Raw genomic sequence first — 23283 nt, forward strand, 5'->3', positions numbered from 1 at the left:
CTATAAATGAGTTGTGAGCCAACTCGAATTGGTAATGAAATGAACTCGAGTTGACTTTACACAACTCGTTATTAATATCCCAACTTGAGTTGACTCTCTCATTTACTAAATGAGGTGAGCATGAGTTAAGTAACTCACGGCTCATTTACAGTCCTACCCCCTAAACATTTTTCATAACCTTTTCAGACGCTTTAAATGCCCACATGCCTATTGTGTTAATGCATAATTACATACAGTATCGAATATTTACATTTGTTTATGTCAATTACAATATAATTTTGGACAACAGTCACACAGTTTTGACCAAGTCAAACACATCATAACAAGTAACAAGTGCCAATAAATATCTTAACCTATCAAGTTTCAAATTCGTTTTCTTAACCTATTAAAACGCACAATTAACTAGTACTTATGCACACTGGAATATTACACTAACGCATACTTGACTATTGCACCAATGCACACTAACATATTCATTTTCTTTTAAATAACCAAAAACAAATGAATATTATTATGAAGTGAGAAATTGGTGGCTACATGTAATATTCTTTTTTTATTTGCTTGATCTATTGATTTGCAAATTACAACGTATACATATAACAAAAGAAGTGCGTCGATTTTAGCTCTAACCAGATTTACCAGAGGAAAGTCTAAATAGATATCTACCAAATTTACAATAACAGAACAAGAATGACAGACAATGTTTATGTGAAACCAAAAGTTTATGTATCAGTACAACTATTCAGCTGCTTTTTTTTTTCCTTTCTTATTCCTCTTCCCTTTTTTTTTACATGGTCTGCTTCGGGCTCAACTCGAACTCAAGCCAACATTCCTCAAACCAAGTTTTCTATCTGAAAAAGGCAAACTAGCTTGGCCTGTTGTTTTGAAAGGAACAGGAAGCTTCAAGCTGCTCGCAATATCCACCGATGAACTGACAGCAACTGCAAGTGAAGTCACCAAGCAAAAGATGCTCAAACTCTGTAGAAACAGCCATTTGGGCGTCCCTCTGATAATTTTCTTTTGTGCAATGTGCATACTAATTGGAAAATAGACTGTCATGGGCCAGAAGCTTATCGCGCCTAGGAGGCCTAGAACTGCATTGAAGAATGGCACCATCATGGCGACTAATGTCGTAGTGAGAATGATGATTGAACGGAGCACAAGCTTTGAGAGACTGAAGCTTATTGAGACCTGCTTGAAAACTGGGACATTTATTGTATACATCCGGTTTATGAAGTTCACTTCAGGCCACTGTGCTGCAACTCGACTCTCAACGACAGCAAAGATAGGTTGTGCATAGATCTAATTTTACAAAAATGTAATTAGTAAATGTAATTAGCTTTTAAGACAATAAAGTGACAATTTATATTTTTAAAAGAAGTATTTTTTATAATGAAATTAAGCTGACCTGATAAGCACCTAAAAGGTGAAGAATGATGCATATGTTGGCAATGCCAACTAGCCAAGAAGGTCCAAAACACCCGAACGCACTAAGGATGTTACCGGGCGTATTATTTCCAAAGGCAGCATAACCTGCAAAACCCATAGCCAGGTAGAATATTGTGGTGCCTCCCATTCCATAAAATGTTGCCTTCTTCATTGTAATGTTTTCTGGTGGTGATGGTCTCAGTGTATCCTACAATGGAGAAAAATTAGAAGAAAGAATTTTAATGTAATGCATCCATAAGAATGCATCATTGTTTAACATTCAAATAGGCTACTGTTAATTACACTAAGAACAATCTCTCAGAATAGTCATTCTTCATAAACATTCACAGATTCAGGAATAATTTGATTTCTCAAAAACAAAATAGAAAAGTAATGAGCTATATTATGTTATTGTAATGTACCTGGATTTCAATAAGAACTTCTGCAAATGTATATGCAAAGGCTATGTTGCCCAAAGCTTGTAACGAGTTCCATGTTTTCTCGCCTGGGGATAAAGCGCTTTTCCCAACTATAAGTCCTATATGACCATTAACAATCCATTTGGCGACTGAGAGGCCAAGACCGACAAATGAGTATGCAAATGACATTATGGCAGACATGACCGACAGCCATGTTATCTTCTCTAAGCTTGGAAGTTGGGACAAAATGAGCTGTACTATACCAAATTGCAACATGACTGTACTGGATACATCACTACCCTTTGATTCATACCCATCTTGGTAAAACCAATGGTTCATGGCCCTGAAAAGTCAAAACAAGTATGAATTAGATGCATGAGTGATATAATTTCTCTTATTTTTATCAAGCAACAAAGTTGCCTAAAATTTTAATTGTGCACTTACTGACAGGGACAGCACTATAGTTAAATTAACATGATACCAATCTTTGTATACCTTTAGTGCTGTCCCTGTAGCACAGTAAATTTTGTTTTTATGGTGTGGAAATGTTATTTTCAAAGATAATGCTTGCAAGCAGGTCTCAATAAGCTTCAGTCTCTCAAAGCTTGTGTTCCTGTCAGTATACTATAGTGGCCTGAAGTGAACTTAGTAAACCGGATGTCCCTGTCAGTATAACTATCCTGACAGGGACAGCACTATAGTTATAACTAGATGAAGTTAGCAATCGAAGTTAAGAAGTAATATTTAGGAGAGTATATCCTGTTAAAAAATAATGACTAAACATTAAATTCATACTTCATGCTAATAGCAGCAGTGATCGTATAGCCTACCAGAGTCCCCCACAAGCTCACATATTGAACTACTCCACAGATATTCACCTTTCTCCGACCTACACCATAATATATTACAAAACTAATTATCAACTATAATCACAAAATTAATAAAAGTATTTTGTCAATGTATTAAATCAAAATAAATTTGGCCATCGGATATTATCTCCAACATAATTCTATTTTTTAATGCAACGTTTGATATCTCTAGTTGTATTATATTTTTCATCACCGAGTTAGCCACTAATAGACCCTGATTTATGTTACTGAAAAGCCAGTGCTTTTGGAATTTTGTTCATGACAATAATATCCCTCTTTTTAAATGTAAAGAAGCATAAAGATTAATTATGAAACTCGTACTAAGGTAAGCTCTGACGGCTTTGGTGTAAGTTGGGTTTCTCGATCCTGTTACAGGGTCTGGTGCACGGTATGTATCTGCCAACAATGTTGAGGTGTAGTAGGTGATGAACGAGAAACCTATCAAGGCAAGGGGACCCGCAATCCAGCCCAATTGCGCGACGCTCCATGGAAGTGCAAGCACCCCAGATCCGAACACAGCCGTTAAAATGTGAGCTGCGGCAGTCCATACAGTTCCTAAAAATTAACATTGAATTACATGTTATTAGTTGCCATACATTACAATGATATGATTTGAAGTTTGACTGGTGCTTTTGTTGGTACCAATTTTAAACGGTACCCAGAACCGTGCCCAATTGAAGCTACACTGAATCAAATTTTGTCTATGTAGTGAGACTAATTAACATGCAAGCAAGTGAGAAATTTTTTGCAAGGCTTCTTACTGTTGCTATGAATGATAGAAGCTCTGGTTCATATTGGTATTTACCTCACCAAAGCAAAACTTAAATCTGGTAAGAAGGCAAGACTTCTAAACCAATCATTCACAAGAAAATTAACCTAAGCACAAATTATCGTAGTAGTATACATTAGAAGACAAAATCTTCTAAAATGACAAGTACTTAAAAAAAGGAAAAAATTATGAAACGGAGCCAGCTGTGAACTATATATGCATCTAAATAGCATTTTTGCTCCTATAATCATGCTTATGTTATTGCGGTACAAAAGGCATTAATTTATGTAAATTCCACCTTAGATTGGACTACTGCTGACAAAAATTGTTTAATCCACGAGGTTAAAAAATCTTTATTTCGTAGATATACTACAAGAATTTGTTTTTATTTGCAAGGGTAAAAAATGACTATTGCCAATGGTAAGGCAAAAAAAATTGCAATTCTCGAAGGTATTGCTATTTGCCTATTATCAATAGAAGTATTTGTGATGATAGTATGATACTGATGCTATTAAGCACTTTTACCTTTACAGATAAAACAAACTCTTGTAGATGTAATTCATTTTCTTCGTGACTAATATGGAATCACAGTTGCAATTTTTTTTAAAATAGAACGATAATGGCTGTCAATAAATCAGATGTCCATAATATGTATATCCTACGTCTCTTTTAACTTAGTAGGAAAGATAAAACAATCAACATATTATATTGTACAGAAGAACAGGAAATCATTCATAAAATTAACCGTGATATACAAAATATCCATATAGTACAAGATCAAAATGTACAGGCAATTGCGTGCAAACACAAAAAAGGTTCTACTTCAAAAGGATTCAATCAAAGGAGAATTTATTTGTACGTACCTTTTCTCTCATGCTCTTCCGTTTCATCTTTAGGAAGTAGAACCTCCCCCGTTTCAATTCCTTCAATGTCCGCCATGTCATTTACTTTTTGTTTGTCATCTATTTCTTCTGTTTCTATGAGAGAGAGGAATGGAAATTGAGTGCTCTAAAGGTAGACATGAGTTCAGCTGAAAATTGATTTATAGGAGCTATTTTTGTTTTAATGATTATTCTATTTAGAGCTGTGCTAAACTTTCCCGATACTTTTTCCCTCCAATTTTCTATTTCCCGCCTTGCTATTTTTGTGTTGCTATGGAACCAAAAATTGAACAATGGATCTGATTCGAATTGAGTACAATCTAAATATAAATCTAGTAAAATTTTACAAAACTCTATGTGGATTCGTATCTAATAAGAATTTAAAGATTAAAATGTGGATTCGTATTTATTGTCATGGTGAGTTTCGGACCGTATTGAATATAGATATTAAACGTTCTAGTTAAAATATTTTAAAATAGTAAGATGCGTGCATTACACTGTTACACAAGTAATTATAAATATTTTTTATACTCCAAATATACATATTAAGAATAATGATTTTAATTGAACTAATTGATACGAGTAGTAATAATGTAGTATCTCTGAATAATACGGGATACATATAGCTTTGAAACAACTAAAATCATAATTATTATATTAAAATCAGTGTTCTAAATAGCTAGCTATAGTTGTGCTATAGCTTTTTCGGACCATAAAAGTTAAGTTACGAGATAAAAAAAATGCACTAATTCAGCTACGACCTCTATAGCTCTAATAGTCGACCGCTATTACCTGCTACATGCTATTGCTACATGGGTATTTTTTTGCGATTTACATGGGCTTCTGTGCTTCTGTTCCTATTTTTGATACTACATGGTTTGTTATGATAAGTATGCTAAACCGAACTATATGTTTATATTTCTATTTGTGATTTAGTCTCTCATTCTATATATATCGGAAAATATTCAAATATTAATTCTTTTGCTTGCTTGCTCTTCGTTTAGTATTCACTTATAAAATTATTGTTGTTTGTTTCATTGAAAGTTGATTCAATTATTATAATATATAAAATGTTCAAATAAGTATACTGACTTCATTTCACTCGTATAATTAACTGCTCTTTATTTATTATAACATGTAATACTATGAAGTATGAACTATTAAATAATGCTACCTTGTAGATTTTTTTTATTTACATGACTAAAAAAAGTATCGACTTAGATTAGTTGTCATTTACTCCAATTTTTCAATATTTATCATGTTGATGATTAGCAGAAGTGTATAATATAAATTTTGAAAAGAAAAAAATACTATGTATGATAGCTTTCGCTATAACTATGCTATTTACAATAACTTTTTTTGTCTCTCCGCTATGCCACTATACTTGCTATTTAGAACCTTGATTAAATTCTTAAAAAAACAAAAAAAATCGGATCAAACAATCTTCAAATATGACTTCAATAATTACAATGGATTTTTTTTTTCAAAATATATGTGTAAATTTATTAAATTTTCAGATCTATTTTGAAAATTTATATGCAGATATATTTATGCAGATTTAAATAGAAATATCGTGTTATAGATAATTATTTTTACGGACACAACTCTATTTTAATTCACGTCTCCTCGCTTCGTTACATCTGACAAGTTATGTACTTATGTTTGCATGTTCGGTTTTCAATTTTGGTTCAATTTTGATATTTAAAGATGTGCATTCCCTCGTGAATGTCGTATAGAAACGCAGCGTTATATTTTTTGGCAAAAAATAAATTCATGATTCGAAGGAAAAAAATATATATAGCCACTATTTAACTATTGAATAGGATCACTCGATTATCTTGATACATTTCAAATCAAGTAAAGACTGAAAGTGGTGTTTTCAGATGTTAAATGTAAATAACTTACTAATTATTTTGTCCAACTTATAAATAATATTTGATAGTAAATTAAGTGGGATGAAAACAGAGTTACGGAAGCTCCAATTTGTTATTTTTATTTTTTTTATTTGAGTAAAGAGAAGCTCCAATCTGTTAAAACATGCACCAAATTGTATTTACATATAAAATTAAAAGACATTGTTCATTTAGTAGGGGACGATATATCATTAAAACCATTTAAATGTTTGCAATTACGATTAATATTTGATAGGTTGCTAGCAGTACTATACTTTTGCAGTTTCTATTGTTAATTAATTGTCAGATTGCTAACAATTATGTACAAGTTAAGTCATCTTGTCATGTATTGGAGTGATCGATGCTGTAAAGGGACAATAAAATGAATTATCAAGTTTCTTAATATAATTTTCAGGAGCTAATTTGGAACATGAGGCATATTTGTGTTAAATTTGGCCTCAGTTGTTATGGACTCAAGTACAGAGGTTATGCTATAACATGGTACTCGCTAAACATATAATATTCAATAGTCTGTACTTTATGTTCGTTTATTATTTCTTTTTCTTTTTCAATTTTAGATGTCATTTTGTTTCTGTTAAAATGCAATTACCAGCAAAAGGTGAAATTTGATGCCTACCATACTCTAATTGTGACATGTAAAATATAATGTTAATTGGGTGAAGGCTTTTATCATCCATTAGTTTGTTCTAGAAAAAAATATTTATGCCAAATGCTATAGACTTAACTATCATGGACTATTGTAATCTACAGTTGGTTCTGTGTACCTTTAACAATAACAAGGTCCACCTTGTAGTATATATAACTTCTAACTCTATCATTGGAAAAGCCCTAACAGAAACATGTATTTTTATTAAATAATGTTTATAGATCTTGGATACCATAACATTTTTAGGGGTACAAGAAGAAAAAGATGCTTCAATGGTCATCTGTGCTTTGGTTTTGACTAGTTGCAGAGAAAGAAACTAAAAATTTTGAACTCGGGTAACAATAAATCTCTTAGGTCGTATGCAATTTCCTTGTCTACGTTTCCTTTTGTGCTAGTGAAAACAGATTTTATTTTTAACATGTGTTGCACTTCATAAATTAATGAATTAGTTATTTTCAGAGCCATAACAAAATTAGATTTGAAAAATCAAGGCCACACAATTGTGTTCATTGGCGCAATATTTGACTAAAGTTACGCTTTATTAAAACTAATTGTATAATACGATTAAACATTTTACTTAATTTAACCATTGCAACAAAGATTAAAAAAAAAAAAAAGGAGATACAAGAAAATGCCACCATAGGGCTACAAGGCCATAACTAATAACTATTGCCCAACTGTGCTGTTCCGATTGTCATATTCATGCATCTAGTTTATAACATCTCAATATCAACTAGTGGAAGGTGCCTCACCTGGCTGCTCTTGAAACCCACCGCCAGAAGCTCCTGAAGCCCCGATGCCACGATTTTGTTGCACAATTGGTACATTTGCATACCGTATAGGTCCGTAACATAAGGCCCAGGGTGAAAATTGTGGAGCAAAGCTCCCATTCATGGTCATTTGTTGATCAGGGCTAGTACTACTTACTCGAACACTTTGATGCTGCTGGCCCATTGGCGGCACTGTGATTGGCCATGCTGAAGTGGTGTTGCCGGGTAGTGCAAATGGAGGCCAGTTCATAACTCCAAAGGGGTTAACAAAGCGGGGAGCCTTATTCCCAAAAATAGAAACGTTTTGTCTATCAATGCCAGGAGCTACTTGAGAACAACTACTATCATATGCCTGCAGAAATGTGGTTGCGTCATCTACAGACATGTCAGGGTGCTCTTGGCAGTATTTCTTTGCCTCTGCTACCAAAGCCAAAGTCCAGAATTTGCTTTCTTTGGCATTCATGCGTAATCGCAAGTGATCCGACTGCTCCACGAGATTGTAGGGCCTTGAGAAGTTGGGAGACATCGACTTTATTATCCCAACTATAACTGCTACCTTCCATTTCTTTTTTATATCGTGTGGCTTTCTGAAAGGTGGCGGTCCTTCATCCCTCGAGATGCCGGTTTGGCCCCACCAATCCTCCTGTGTGGTGGGCCACCAAGGTGGTGACACTCCCGTTATAAATGGAAACTTCCGTTGTGGAGGATCACAATGCTGCATTAGCAGGGACAGAATTGACCCTAGTGTTGGGTCGGAGAGCTCCTTCATCAACTCTGTTGTTGATCTGGTCTCGCTATCTAGAGGCACATTTGAGTTGAGCGAATTATCTCTGTTATACAGGTCAATTTGGACCAGACCAGTTTTATCAAACATTGCTTGGGTTTTCCACCATGCACGGAGATTATCAGAGGCCCCTGTTATTGACTTGTTAGTTTCGTTTACCATTCCGTAGACAAAACCTTTTGCATTGCACTGTTCCATTATCATCAACATTCGCTCTAAAATACTGTGATGCATACGGGAGACCATTTTTTTGCGAGCTTGTAGCGTACTATTGATGCGGGCCTTCTGTTTCCCTTTGTTGTTGTTCGTCCCATGCCTAGCATATTTTCTAAGCCTTTTGTTGTATTTGTTTATTTTCCTTTGTAATTCCTCCCGAGTAAGTTGTCTTTTAGGCAAGGAGGACAAGGGTGAACCTATGTTGTTGTCCTGGATCTGTGGCTCTTGTATCATAACCTGCCTAGAGTTCGAGGGCCCAGCATCTGACTGGTCTGTGGTCATTAGCGGCAGCTGTGCTTGTTTGATTAGATGCCTTGGCCTGGAAGGGCTGGCTTTTGATTGGTCTTTAGCATGCACGGGTGGTGTGAGAAGGTTATCACTTGTGTTGCTTGTGCTCCTCATTGTTTCTTGTTTATGTTTCTGCAAATTTCTTTCTAGTAAGGTATATCATTTATGATACTAATTGTTGGTTGCAAAATATTGCGTGAACTAGTGTAAGTATATATGGTAATATATACCTCAGCTATGCTTTTGGAAATGGTTCAGGGAGAGGCCTATATGGTATTATTTATTATTATGTATATACGTATATTTAGTAAAATGCAATTATCAAGTTGAATGCTGACTTAACTGACACAATCCAGTTCCAAGAAGTTCAAGGGCACCTCATGACTAAGAAAATTCAGATACTCCGACTCTATGATGTTGTTCTTACATGTCAGGGTTCATCCAGTTTAAACAAGAATTCTGGTTTTAGAACTTCAAAGATGTTCTACATGAAACATAAAAAAAAAACTATCTGTATGACTAGACTAACCCTTCACTAGAAACAGTAGCTATATGAAGTTGTGTTCTATTTCTGGTAAAAAGATGCTGCTGGAAAAAAAAAATCCTACTTGAAGTTGAACTGTTGAAGTATCACTTCAACTGAACACCTATTATTATTAGCTAGGTATAATCTTATAAATAACATGTGAATTTTATTTAGCAAGCATATCTTGATTGGTTGTTCATTTTTATATTTTTTACACTTGATCGCGATGTCAAGTTTTTTTGGTTAACTAGATTCTTATATTTTGCAGGTTTTTTTCTTAAATCCAAATGAGATGACCAATAAAGAGTAAAATGCAACTCGCTTTACATTTTTAATCTTACAACAATTATTTCCTATAACAAAGGGACCCCAACTTCTACAGCACATTCAATAGTAGCGAGATGGAATTTTTAAAAGAGACATAAAAGGAAACCTTTGGAGGTACAGCTCTTGCAGCTTGGAGTACACAAAGTGACAAAACTTGCAAAGTTGCTCCTCGGTGCTCGGGATACACAAAACTTGTCAAGTTTTAGTTGCAGAACACACGGAACTTGTCAAGTTTTGGTTGCTATGGAATGTTGTTGGTACTCACTGAAAGAGTTCTTTTTTATATTGATTTAGAGAGAAAGACCAGGGAAGGCGCTTAAATAGGCAAATATCGTGAACAGATACATCCGTAAAATAAATGCCAGTTGGCTAATTAGCAGAACCATAGAGGGACAAAATTAACTTAACCGGTTGAAAAGGCGCAATTTAATACGTGTTGGTTTTGAATGTTATGCATTGCATGCATGTGCACCGTCTAAACATTAAGATTTGACATCACTCCCTTCTGATTATGTATCGAATTATGATTTTTTTCATTGTTTCTCTTTCCTTTACCATATTATTCCATGTTAATTCTCATTGTTTCTCTTTCTTTTACCATATTTTGTCCATTTTAATCAATTTAATTGTCAATCCATCATATCCTCGCCACGTTGAACAATAATATTTCTACACCTATCTTCAATGCATTTCAATATCAGCTTTCTGCTGTAAGACAATCAAGCACCTCATGGTCCTGTTTTGCCATTTTTGTACCCTCTATAAGGTTGTGAGATTGAAATCTGGCCAACACCCAAGGGAGGAATTTGTTTATTTTAGTTATAAGATTTTGAAACCCCTTATCTTGCATATTAAATAATCCAAATAGAAAAACGAGACCAAACAAAATTTAGTACTCTATCACTGACATTCTGGCATCAGAATACTCTAGTTGTGCAGGACATTTTTAGTCCAAGTTACAAAAATTTCTAGTTGCAAATTTGATGACAAAATGAAACCAAAGCAAGAGCTAACTTAACCTTTTATCAAAGAGCTCACTAAGAGTTTCAGATATTTGAATCAAACCATCATTTTAGTTACTGGTGTTCTTGAAGATGAACATTCTTTGCCAATTTTGTTACTGGTATTCATTATCAGGAAAAAACAATATTAATATTAGTTAGGCTGGTGCCACAAGGCCCAAGGGAAAAATGGGCTGATATTATTGGGCCTGACAGAGCCGTAAACATTTAACTTGTTAGGCTAGGAACTGTAACAGAAACCGTCACAGGCGTAGAACTTAAGCTCTTCTAATTTGAATGCTCTTTAATTAGCATTCAATCATATATGAACCATCTTTTAAATTAATGTATTTGTATGAACTATTTTGAGAAGGATTTGCTTGATTTTGTATTTTAATATGGGACAAGGACTAAATGGTAAAAGAGATAGTTGTTTGTCAGGTTAATTCAGATCTGGAATGATTTGCTTTATTTTGTATTTTAGATGCATTTATTTAGAATTTGTGGCTATTGTTATTCTCTACCAATTCTGATTTATGGTTACAGATTCTGATACTGTCAAAGTTGTACCACAGGTCTCCAGTTTGGGATGGGTTATAACTTGCAATATACGCTGTGTTAAATCTGTTTTGTTTTTGTTTTTTTTTTTTCTACCAGCTGTCTCTGACCACTTTGTCTGCCTTTTTTCCTTTGTAAAATTATTGATAGTAATATAATTAAGGCAGTTGATTATTTTATTTAATATATTATGTTTCCTTATGTATTTTGTCTCATTACTTTGCTCTAACAGTTCAATGCTGGGTAGATGGTTCCTATGTTTACCCTAATCAAGGCGGAGTGGGATGTCTTGTCAAGAATTCTTCGACACTCATCCAATTTGGCGCATCTGTATATTATGCCTTTTCTGTGTTTCATATGGAGGCATTGACACTGCTTACAAGTATTATATCTGTTTTGCAATTGAACTGCAACTCCTGCATTTTTTACACTGACTCACATGCGTTACTTAACTCAAGTTGCCAATCTGTGAGGATTGAAGGGCCTATTAGAAATAATGCATATTTGGTGGTTACTGTTACTAAACCCGGGCTTCAAGTGTGTTTATATATCAATAAATCTTAACAGTTAGGCATATTAGAAATAATGCATATTTGGTGGTTACTGTTACTAAACCCGGGCTTCAAGTGTGTTTATATATCAATAAATCTTAACAGTTAGGCATATCTTTATTTGCAAGGGCGGTACGGCAACATGGTTTGCTTTGTCAGGGATGCACGTACCCAACTGTTTTACCAGTTTCAGTTTCTTCGTAACATCTCTGTATTTGTTAGTCTCTGGTTTTTGTTTGCCCCTTTTGGTTTACTATAATGTTTGGTTTCCTGTTTTTGTTTTATCTTGCTGTAATTACTTTTGCTTGTGTCTTGTTGTTTGTATATAAATGCTATAACTGCTGCTGAAGTTACCATAGGTCCATAGCTACGAAGTTATGCAGGACTTCCAAGCCTCGGATATATGAGATGGGTGCTGAAATGTGGGGATGTTGTATGGTTTTTGTTTATTTTGAGCAGGATTTGCTGACAGAAGCCGTAAACGTTCAATTTTTTAGGCTAGGACTGATTTCTCAAGTCCCCGGCACCACTATACTGTACTGCGGTTACTGTCCAAATTCATACAAAGCAACATCCAGATCCTAGCGGCTCAGCTGCAGCAGCACAGGCGCATAGTCATCTTCAGACCTACATTCACACGACCTGCTCAACAATGAAGCACAATCTGCGGGAAATTTTGCCCAAATTCAGAGGATGCGAACGGACAATGAAGCACGGCTGCATAGTCATCGTCGAATTACAGACGATTTTTTTCCCCAGCTCTAGCGGTTTCTGTGCTGTACTCGAAGAGCTCATCTGATTTGGTACCGAGCACGAATTACGAAACTCGAAATGGTTTCTGCCTTTCCGGTCTGGCGGATTCGAGTCAGCCCAGTATCTATTATTAGGTTTATGTTTAATCTTCGTCTGGCCCATTACAAGTAGAAGCAAGATCGTGCTCATCTGAATGGACTTGGGCCTTTAAGTTGAGTGCAAGGTCTTCACTGCATCTATTCATTCATTGGCGATTGTTAAGAAAAAAAAATAGGAGCCGGTTCACATTTCGTAATAACATGAGAAGCTTCGTTCAAACTTCAAAGTCAAACTTAAACGTATGATTTGTATTGAGATTCATGCAAACATATTTGAGACTTATAAATTTAAATAATTCTTTGAATCTAAATAGATGTACTAATTTTGATGCAGATCGGACGGTTTAAATCCGACTTTGAATGAAACCTCCACGGCTCCACCCTTGAAAATTAAGCTAGTTTCCTTTATCTATTTTATAATTTTTTTGTTGTGGATGAATGAAGAACATAAATTAGTTCAACACAGCTTTTAAAAATTTTGAGGTCGCTAAAAATAATAAAAATTTAGGCAACACTTGTGGTAGGCAGCCAATTGGAAATGTAGAACAATATTAGCTCTGAATTTTTTTGTGGCAGTAGATATCTCGGACATTATCAATATATTTACCAGAATTTGAGGGACCATATCTTCATGGTGGCATGTTGGAGCTGCTTCATTCGTCAGTATTTTTTCAAAGCCGTTGTCCACTGATTCCAAGCTACACTCTAACGGTTTTTAATAGTGTCCGACTACTCTAGAATCCATGCCCTGCAATTCTCAATTGCATTGCTAGAAGGGCAGTAATGGCTATAATTAATAGAAATAAAATCAAAATACAATATCATATGCACGTCGAATGATCTGAGTAGGCTCGACCTATGCACATAAACAACATTTAAGAAAAACATTATAAAGAAAATCAAGCTGGCTTAAATATGCTAAATTAAAACAGGTTTTCTCTAAAAGGTTGTTATAAATTTATTTTTATTATTTATATTGCCAAAAGTAGTCTCCATGATAAATAACATATGTCCAAACTAAGTTCTTTTTTAGTATATAAATTTTACTAAATTAGTTACTGCCAAACTTTTTTTTTGCAAAAATATGTCAAATATACAGACATACAAATAGAATAGTTGAATTTTACTCAAGTTGGTTGGATATAATAAATAGAATAATTAAATTTTTTTATTTAGACTGAAATATAAATAGCTCGAATTATGCATTCTTGTGTAGAAACAGTCGAACTAAATCGCTCAATGCATTCTACATACCAAAATCTTGTAGGGTCCAAATTTTACTATTGTTAATTTTTTAGTCTCCAAAATAATACAAAAATTCTAAAAAGTAGTAAGTTTTGGTGCCCTATAATAATGCGTAGAATGCATTGAGTAACTTGGATCGGCTATACATAAAAAAGAACATAATTTGAGCTATTTATATTTTGGTCAAAATACCAATATTTATATAATAGCCTAACTCTAATAAATAAAAATGCTAATATATGCATTCTGTTTGCACAATTGAATAAGCTATATAAATATCACATGCATTAAAGAAAGTCAAATTTATCTTAGAAATTAGACTTTTAAGTCCATAAGTTTGCATTGTCATAAAAAAAATATAATGGTAATTGTTATTTTTCCATATAAAACTATCCCCAAAAAAAAATGATATTGGAATTCATCACAAAAGCAAAGTATTCTAGAGGGTCAATTCCTCCCTGACAAGGAAAAAATAATACAAGACCAATCCGTTGGTACATCAAAGAAACTACCAAAGAGAATTAAAAGAATAAAAGACAAATCAAATTGGACTTTAGTTAAGGGGAACACGAGCAGCCAAAAAATAATAAAATTGTCCTTTTCGAAACGCGTGGATTTCTGGCTGGAGAAAAACCTCTAATTTATTGTAATTTATTAGAGGATAGAAAAATTTATTGTGAAAGACGGTGAGGGGATTTCTTCTGTAATTGACTTTTCATTTTCCGTTGGTTGATAATTCTCTCTGTTGTTCTTTGCCTTTCCCTATTTTTTTTTTCATGATTTACAAATAAGCCCCTGCATTTAATATAAATTAGTAACTAGTATTGTGCCGGTGCGTTGCAACGGGAACATATTATAAAAAAGAATAATTCAAACTACCCCCCGTAACAATCCCCCATTTCATCCCTCAGTTATTAACTACTTCAATAATTAATAACTACTTAGGAGAACCACTTACTATTTGGAGATCACATAATATTTGAAATATTTTACAACTGGCGCGTGCTAGTATTCATCTATAACACATCAAGTATTCATACCTAATATATTAAGTATTTTAAAAAAAATCTGGACACGTTTTTAGAGGTGAGATTTTTTTTCTTCGTTCAATCTAATCAATATTTCTGACAATCGGTGAGAAATTTTGCAAATCTAAAATCACGAATGTTTTTGACATAATTTTATCTTTAAAATGAGATCCATGATGACATACTTTCGAGTTGTCCGTTGTACAAGTATTCATCCTTATTGAGAAAATATTCATCCTCGTCGTGCAAGTGCAAATATAAAAACTGGACACATCACTCATCCATCTTTTATACGTTTTTAGAGGTGGTTTTTTTTCTCCGTTCAATCTAACCAATATTTATGACGATCTGTGAAGAATTTTGCAAATCTAAAACCACGAACGTTTTCTACACAATTTTATCTTTCAAATGAGATCTATGATGACATATTTTCGAGTTATCCGTTGCACAAGTATTCATCTCTTATAGAGAAAATATTCATTATCGTCATGCAAATGCAAATATAAAAACTGGACACATCACTCATCCATCTTTTACACGTTTTTAGAGGTGAGTTTTTTTTCTCCGTTCAATCTAACTAATATTTCTGACGATCTATGAAGAATTTTGCAAATCTAAAACCACGAACGTTTTCTACACAATTTTATCTTTCAAATGAGATCCATGATGACATACTTTCGAGTTGTCTGTTGCACAAGTATTAATATCTTGTCACGCAAGTATTCACACCTAAGATATTAAGTATTCATTTATACACATTGAAGTATTCATTCTAAGACATCAAGTATTCATTCATATATCTCTATTTTTTTTAAATTTGTTTTTATGTCATTTATTTAATACGCAGTGGTCTAATTCACCATTAATAAAGCTTTGTTCTTTGCAAAACTCGCTACTTCATGAGGAAGGAGAATATAAACATGAAAGGGATTAATTGCATATACATATACAAAATTATTTTGATACGATCGATAGTGACGGATCTGACCCGGTAGAGACGTGCTCTAGTATTCATTCATACACATTGAAGTATTCATTCATATACGTTGAAGTATTCATTCCTAGCAGAGGCGTGCTTGATTGGGATGGAGTGACGGATGATCTCCGGCAGAACGTTCGCTGAAGTAGGAGTAGCAGGCGTAGAGGGAAAAAACCGAGGCGAAAGTGTAAGAGGGAGGGAGCTTATTGTATTTACCATTTCGAGGTGGGAGAGGGAGGAGAGCTTATCGAAGGAAAAACAGAGGCGGAGGAGGAGGTGGGATGCGGAGGTTGGAGAGGGAGGTAGAGGCGGAGGTGAGGTGAGGTGTAGGAGGCAGAGGTGAGAGAGGGAGGTGGGAGGCGGAGGCGGAGGTGGGAGAAGAAGATGGAGGTGAAAGAGAAAAATGGAGGCGGAAGAGAAAGGGAGAAATAGGAAAGAAATAAAAGGTTGTTAAAAATAGTAATTATAGTTAAAATAGAAAGTTAGTTGAGGGATGAAATGGGGGATGGATAGCTGGGGGAAATTATAATTACTCTATATAGAATAGTGATAACTCTATTATGACAAAAAAAGGAGATAGTTTAGTTAGAAAAAAAATTCTAAAAATCGATAGTTCGTTTATAACTTGACAACCTCTGCGAATATTTGGAAAAAAAAAAATTTATTCTGACAAACAGAGCTGTCCGTAAGCTTCAGTCGCTGAATGGGATAGGCTGGATTGATAAATGAATAAACCTGGTCAAGAGATTAAAAAAAATTAACTCATAACGGAATAAATTAATAATTAAAACTAGACCCGGACCCATTTACATCCGACCCGAATCCTTCGGAACAACTTTTACCCTGTCAGACGTGCAGTCCTCGTTCCTAAATCCTAAATACACCCGCCGATATTTAGTAACGGAGACAATCAACGGCTGCACTATTCCTTCCGACACGGTACGCACTTAATCCATAATTGGAAAACAGAAGCATACAATTGGAACCAAACCCAACCTCTAGCAAATGCAATCTCCAAGGAACCAAACCAATCCAAAATTGGAAAACAGAAGCATACAATTGAAATTATGATAATTTAATTTCTTCCAACAAACTTACTATTTTGCCAAGGTTCTAAATAGCGTTTATAGCAGCATAGCAGAGAGGAAAAAAAAAACTTTAGCGAATAGCGCAGCTATCATAAATAACATTTTTTTTATTTCTACTAATGATAAACATGTCTCATCAAGAAAAAACAACACGAAATGATTAAGAAGTTCTAATATTTATATTGAACCAATACAAAGTTCAAATTGTCATTCAAAATATCTCTAATTCAAAAACTATCGATATATTTTATATTCAAAATATACCACTATCATATATTAATGCATGATACAAAATTTAATTGATATAGCGGTATAGCTCGCCCATGTTCCATTGTATTGATATAACTCGATAAAGTAAAAAAAGCCCATCTATACATTAAGGCTCATTAAAATTGCAAAATCATAAGCTCATGTAGCATAGCGGCCGCAGCTCGATTAGCACAGTTTTGCCCCGTAGCTTAGCTTTCTAGGTCCAAAATCATTATAGCTACGCTAGAAGCTATGGCTAGCTATTTAGAACACTGCATTTTGCTGTCTCCGGTGACGCAAATAGATAGAAATTTTAATGCATAAGAATTTCTGTTAGCTTTTATTCAACCTTTCTAATTAAGGAAATAGCATCAGTACTAATTGGCCATCATCAGCAAAATGGTAAATTTTTATCAGTCAGCTAATTTATAACCTTCTAGAATTACAATTTTTTTTTTTTTTGCATGGTGCAAGCCCAAGGCAAGAATACAAATATCATGACAGTTGGAGATGCAAATCATCTCTTCCCTAATTAATTATCATTTCCCTCCCTTTGCTCCAAAGTAAGACCCACCACCTTCGCTGTCTTCCAGCCCCACCACCACCACAGTATTCCGTCATCGAACTCCGATGCGTGCCATCAAACCCCAAAAATAAATTTAATAAGAAAATAAAATTCACCAGCATCGTAATAAATTAAGATATATACAATCTCAATCGAACTAATCCTCTCTCTTTCACCTCCTATTCTTTCTCTTTCCTAATCAAAGAATCAACCCCAATTCCATTAGCGACAGGAGCATCGCCCCTCCATGGGATCCATGGGGGACGAAATTGGCTACGCTGGTGCCTATAGTGGTGATGACTACAGTGGCGGGGGTTACAATATGGACTATAGCGGGAGCTACGAAGCACTCCCTCTGGATTCGGGGATACTTACAACGCCAACATATTTGTCAGACCATCTCTCCCCCTCTTCCTCTCAATCTGCCATGTGGAACCGCGCCGTCAAGCGCAAGCTCGAGCCGTCTGAGCTACTCGCCCAGCTCAACAGCTCCTTGAAATCCACCCCACGCGCACCGGACCCCACCAACACCCCGCCGGCCAACAACAATGACGGCTTCGACATCACCGCCGAGCTCGAGCAGCTCCGGGAGAGCTTCAAGGAGCAAGAGAAGCAAATTCAGTCCTTATACGATGAGCTCGATGAAGAGCGCAAGGCTGCTGCATCTGCGGTTAATGAAACCATGGAGATGATTCGCCGTCTCAATGATGAAAAAGCCGCGGCACAATTGGAAGCACGGCAAATGAAACAGTTTGCTGACGAGCTCGCGGCACACCATGAGGAAGAATTGGATGAAATCGAGAAGGAGCTGGACATGAAGGACAACACAATAGCCGACATGGAGGCGCAGATGAAGGCATACCGTGAGCGCATGAAGCGCCATGGCATTGAGCCTGACGGGGAGTCGGAGTACGAGTCAGAGGAAGAGGATGGAAGGGGGATTGTTGAGAAGCCGTATGACAGTTCGAGTGATTGGGTTTCTAATAATAAGTACCAGGTGTACCAGCCTAGGAGGGATGATGGTGATCTTGATATGAAAATGAGGAAGATTTTGACGAGGCTAGAAGTGCTGGAAACAGACAGGGAGAGTGTTAGGAGGGATATGATGGCGATGCGGGCTGAGAAGGCGCAGCTTTTGTTAATGAGAAATATTGCGACCCGTCTCTGCACACAGGTGGCGGCCGAGCGGCGGATTGTGAAGAGGTCTAATGGCCCGAAATTCTCAGTCTTTGGGGTCTTTAAGGTAATCCCTCGATTGTTGGGGTATTCTGAGTGATTTTGGATAGGTTTTTTTTTTTTTTTTCATGTCTTTGAAAAAATTAATTATAAGACGTTGTTTACATGATCATCTATGTATAAAAATGTTAAAATGAGAAAGAGAGAGTAAAAGGTACTTTTTATATGCGTGAACTTTTTTACTGGGTGATTTATAATTATTACCTTTCAATTTTTATTTTTCTGGTAATCGGTTCACTCTATTTGCGTGAATTGAATTGTTGTTTCTGTGCATATCAAGTATTTGAAGAATCTAATTTTTGTGCTTTTCTACTCCATGGCTGTGGTCAATTGCTTGTACCTTAGATTGTTGTAGTTTGCTCAGACATCTGCTGCCTTTAAAATGGATAGCATGAATGTGTCATTATTCAATCAGACTGTCTGATTAATATCAAACCGTCCGATTTGACGTCAGGACACTTGAATAATTTATTCTTAACTGGCAATAGATAATGGTTCTATTGTGCCATTGCCCACTATGGTGATGGATTCCAATCCATTACAAGTTGCTAATTGTTTGTGCTTAGTCAAAATTTTGAATCTTTTTTTTGTATATAAAATGGAAAATCAACTTCCATTTTCTAAACGATACTAACTAATAGGGATTTGAATGCATAATTTGGTTCTCATTCTTATCTATTATCACCGGCAATAACTGGGTCAATGGCTAAATTATGGAACAAAAATAGATGTTTCAAAAAATTTTAGTTATGATACTTTCTTTTGGAGTGTCCAAGTGTACCATGGATAACAGTACTATTGTTTAATTGTAACAACTTCTGGTTCTTTGAAAATCCTTCAGAAACCAAATTCAAGTAGGATTCACTGCAATTTGACAAACCATGAAGGCCAGTACCACAATTGAATCTCTTTTCTCCTCCGAAAAGCAAGTCTATCAATTTGTTTCTGTGTTGTACTGTAATTCAGTGCTCTGATTTTGCCATAAAAAGTTGCCTAGTTACCTCTAAAAAATGACATTTTTCAATTTGACGATCTAATTCACTAAATTGCACTATCATTTGTGCTAATACTCTTGTTCTGATCAGTGTCTCCTTTTCATAAATTCATGTGTTTTAATCAGTTACATTTTTGTCTCTCTTTGCAGCTGTTCTTCAATGTTTTCATCCAGAGAGATGAACCGAGGTAAATGAACTTATAATTTGGTTCCCTGCTATTCTTTTCTTATTATATGTTAAATATTTATGCATAAATAAAAATTATAATTTCCTTGGTGCCATTTGCATAATTTACAGGAGCAGGTTTGGCTTAAGTAAAACTAGCATTGCGTTTCTGCTGCTTCTTGGGCTCAGTAGTTTTGGCCACTCAAGAAGCCTCTCAAGGAAGAAGCGATGACATGGCTTACTGACATGGTGCCTGACTCCCTATCCAGTTGCAACCCTTCTCAGCTATTCTTCTACTAATACTGTAAGATGATTAGTTAATCTTGTCTAATCATCTTTTGAGGTTGCATTCCATGTTTAAAACGTAAACATACTTGACCACTAATCAGGTGCTGCTATTAACAGGAGATCGCAGAAAAGGCTTGGTGGCATATCCAAGGCCTGAATAATTCCTTTCAGTGTAGATGCAAAATGAAATCATAAAATGATAGGGTTTGTGTTTCTGTGAGATTTTTAATGCATTCTTTTGTGTATTTCTTTTTTTTTGGGTGAGCGTGGCTTGAATTGTAAATTTCCAATTTTTGTTAGGGGTTCGCTTGTAATTGTTTGATCACGACCTAGGCAAGTAGCTTTTCATTTTTTTTTTTTGGGTGTGTTTTGTATATTGTAAATCTTTATAGGTTTGGAGTTGTACACAACACAATTGTTCTGGGTGTTAGCTAGCTTGTGAAATAAAAAATTGTGTACAGCATTTGCTTTCTAAATGTTGCAAATTGCGTTTTATTTAAGAAAGAATAAATAAAGTTTTTTTGGAGTTTATGTTTGTCCCAGCTTATAAATTTACTGAAGCAATAGTTTGCTTATTATTATCATGCATAAATTTATGTTCTTTTTCTATTCTTTTATTTTTCATTCCAATCAGGTATTCTTTTATTATCACGCATTTCAACAATTATATAAAGCTTAAATTTTAAGTTGCACTAAGGAGCATCCATTCAGCAATAAAGTTGAAAAGTAACTTTCTTAAGAAAACTTTAAGCTTTACAAAATGCTTAAGCCATGCGAAACCATAGCTTAAAAACTTGGACAAGTTTAAGAAAGCTAGCACAAAGAGCACTAAAGAGGTGACATTAAACTTGATAAAGAAGCACTCGTTCGGTGAGCTTAAGATTCCTTAGAACACTAAAGAACTTTAAGTCATGGTTTCATTTATTTTCTTCTTCTAAATTTTTTTTTTTTTTTGATAGAATTTCAATTAAATCTTTTATAATGTAATTTTCTTATATTGTTTTCCATATACTGGTATATGCTTGAGTTACGTGCAACTCTGTTATCATTTGAGTTGTCCAGCTAAATTACAGCACATTTTGAATATATCTTAATTATTTTGGACATTTTCTTGGTTAAGTCTGTTTTGATTTCTGGTATTAAGAATATTAAAATTCTGGCCAGCAATTGTAAGCAATTCGCCAGTCAGCCAAATTAGTTTTATATATGATTGCATATTCATTTTATATTTTGTTCTGATTATTTTCTATTAAAACCTAAGCATCCTCATGGGTATCTATTTATTCATAATTAAGAACTGTATAGATTAATCTCTGGTACAATTAGCAGGTGTACTATTAAAAAAAATCTGATCGTTTTATCTCTCTATTCTAATAACAGAGTAACTCTTTGCCATGTTCGAGATATTTGCTTGCTTACTAGTTTATATAAAATGCATTTTATGATAATTTGGGATAACACCTCTTCTCTGTTACCAGAAAGTAACCAAAACAGCTATTGCATGACCAAAAACAGCTACCAGAAAAAAAAAAAATCAAATAGGGACATGTTCCTAAGCACATCAAAATAAAAGCCTCATAATCTAACAAACAAACGATACAATTCTATTTAATAGCCATCATAAAATTAAATCTTGTATGCATTGCATTTCACCCAAATCTTGTCAAGCATTTGAACTGGTTCAACTACTATTTTCTCTGTACCGACTGGTATCTGTACGGCGAACCTTCTACATCAAATGGTAATATTAAATTAACTTAAAAAATAATTGACTTTTATACCAAGAAGAAGCTAAAACAATAATCCAGATCATATAGCCTTAAAAGTTTTACACACCATTACGTTCAGGTCAAATAGTCTAAATTACTGTTTCTTAAATTAAGTCGATAAGAAATTTATCTTTCAAATGTATACTTGCATCTATCATCCCCAAGTCTTATGTTGTTTGACATGTAAAAAGAGAATTTGTTGAAGTAGCAATCCATTGCCAGATTGCTTGTGCAACAGATCAAATAGTAAACAGATTAAAAATTCTACATTTTTAGAGGAACTTTTATTTTTCAAATATTATCAAATTTATTGTTCAGTATACAACCATACTCTTAAATAATCATAGAAAAAATGAACTAAAATTCACCAAGTAGATGTACCAGGTACCAAGTAGATCCCTATAAAATTCACTAATATCTTTTTAACTACAGGGTCAAATTCCATTTGTCCATTTATTTCTAAGGATAAAATAGAAGGAAAAAAGAAGAAGAAGCTGATCAAGATAATTCTGTTACGCAAGAAAGTGAGAATTTTATTTCTGACTAACATATTTTATATTAAAATAATGTGGCGTTATACCATCTGGTTCCCTAGAATTTTATTTTTGACTAACATATTTTTTTATTATATTAATGTGGCGTTATACCATCTGGTTCCATTATATATAAGACACATAAGGGAAGAATTTGACGACTTCATAGAATGCTGATTTAATTTCGAACCTGTGATGTCGACTGTGGGCATACTACTTCAAAGGAAAATAAAAACAAAAATGAAAGAAAAAAAAAGAAAAAAAAGGGAAACGATAATTTTGTGCATATTAGTTTCTTTAGGTTATCCATATATAGCGGTAAGCCGACCCAATCCAAAAAAGTTTT

General features: G+C 34.5%; 2 protein-coding genes across 3 annotated transcripts; one reads left to right on the top strand and one right to left on the bottom strand.

The window, feature by feature from the left end:
- Positions 1-786: 786 nt before the first annotated feature.
- On the bottom strand, positions 787-4435 carry LOC144558516 (amino acid permease 8-like). Its single transcript, XM_078307357.1, has 6 exons — positions 4349-4435; positions 3038-3271; positions 2643-2736; positions 1851-2190; positions 1409-1636; positions 787-1302 (listed from the first exon to the last, which is right to left on the bottom strand). The coding sequence occupies exons 1-6, from the start codon at positions 4422-4424 to the stop codon at positions 808-810; spliced, it is 1467 nt and encodes a 488-aa protein (XP_078163483.1). The 5' UTR covers positions 4425-4435; the 3' UTR covers positions 787-807.
- A 13588-nt stretch (positions 4436-18023) lies between these two features.
- LOC144558394 (uncharacterized) lies at positions 18024-21111 on the top strand. Of its 2 annotated transcripts, none has more exons than XM_078307240.1 (4): positions 18024-19194; positions 20332-20369; positions 20480-20651; positions 20753-21111. In XM_078307240.1, the coding sequence occupies exons 1-3, from the start codon at positions 18199-18201 to the stop codon at positions 20577-20579; spliced, it is 1134 nt and encodes a 377-aa protein (XP_078163366.1). In that variant the 5' UTR covers positions 18024-18198; the 3' UTR covers positions 20580-20651; positions 20753-21111. The 2 variants fall into 2 exon arrangements, with proteins under 2 accessions (XP_078163366.1, XP_078163365.1); XM_078307239.1 differs by having other exon boundaries at positions 18109-19194; positions 20737-21111.
- The last annotated feature ends 2172 nt before the right edge of the window (positions 21112-23283 follow it).

Source organism: Carex rostrata, chromosome 8 (genome assembly GCF_964058835.1).
Source record: "Carex rostrata chromosome 8, lpCarRost1.2, whole genome shotgun sequence".
In the NCBI taxonomy this organism is placed as follows: Eukaryota; Viridiplantae; Streptophyta; class Magnoliopsida; order Poales; family Cyperaceae; genus Carex; species Carex rostrata.

What these genes read in the sequence shown, in the direction of transcription:
- LOC144558394 (XM_078307240.1), top strand. Translation starts at nt 18,199, where the DNA reads ATGGGATCCATGGGGGACGAAATTGGCTACGCTGGTGCCTATAGTGGT. An exon ending in CAGTCTTTGGGGTCTTTAAG is followed by an intron (nt 19,195 to 20,331) that starts GTAATCCCTCGA and finishes CTCTCTTTGCAG; the next exon opens with CTGTTCTTCAATGTTTTCAT. An exon ending in ATCCAGAGAGATGAACCGAG is followed by an intron (nt 20,370 to 20,479) that starts GTAAATGAACTT and finishes CATAATTTACAG; the next exon opens with GAGCAGGTTTGGCTTAAGTA.
- LOC144558516 (XM_078307357.1), bottom strand. Translation starts at nt 4,424, where the DNA reads ATGGCGGACATTGAAGGAATTGAAACGGGGGAGGTTCTACTTCCTAAA. An exon ending in AAGTTCTTATTGAAATCCAG is followed by an intron (nt 1,637 to 1,850) that starts GTACATTACAAT and finishes TCTCCATTGTAG; the next exon opens with GATACACTGAGACCATCACC. An exon ending in ACCTTTTAGGTGCTTATCAG is followed by an intron (nt 1,303 to 1,408) that starts GTCAGCTTAATT and finishes TTGTAAAATTAG; the next exon opens with ATCTATGCACAACCTATCTT.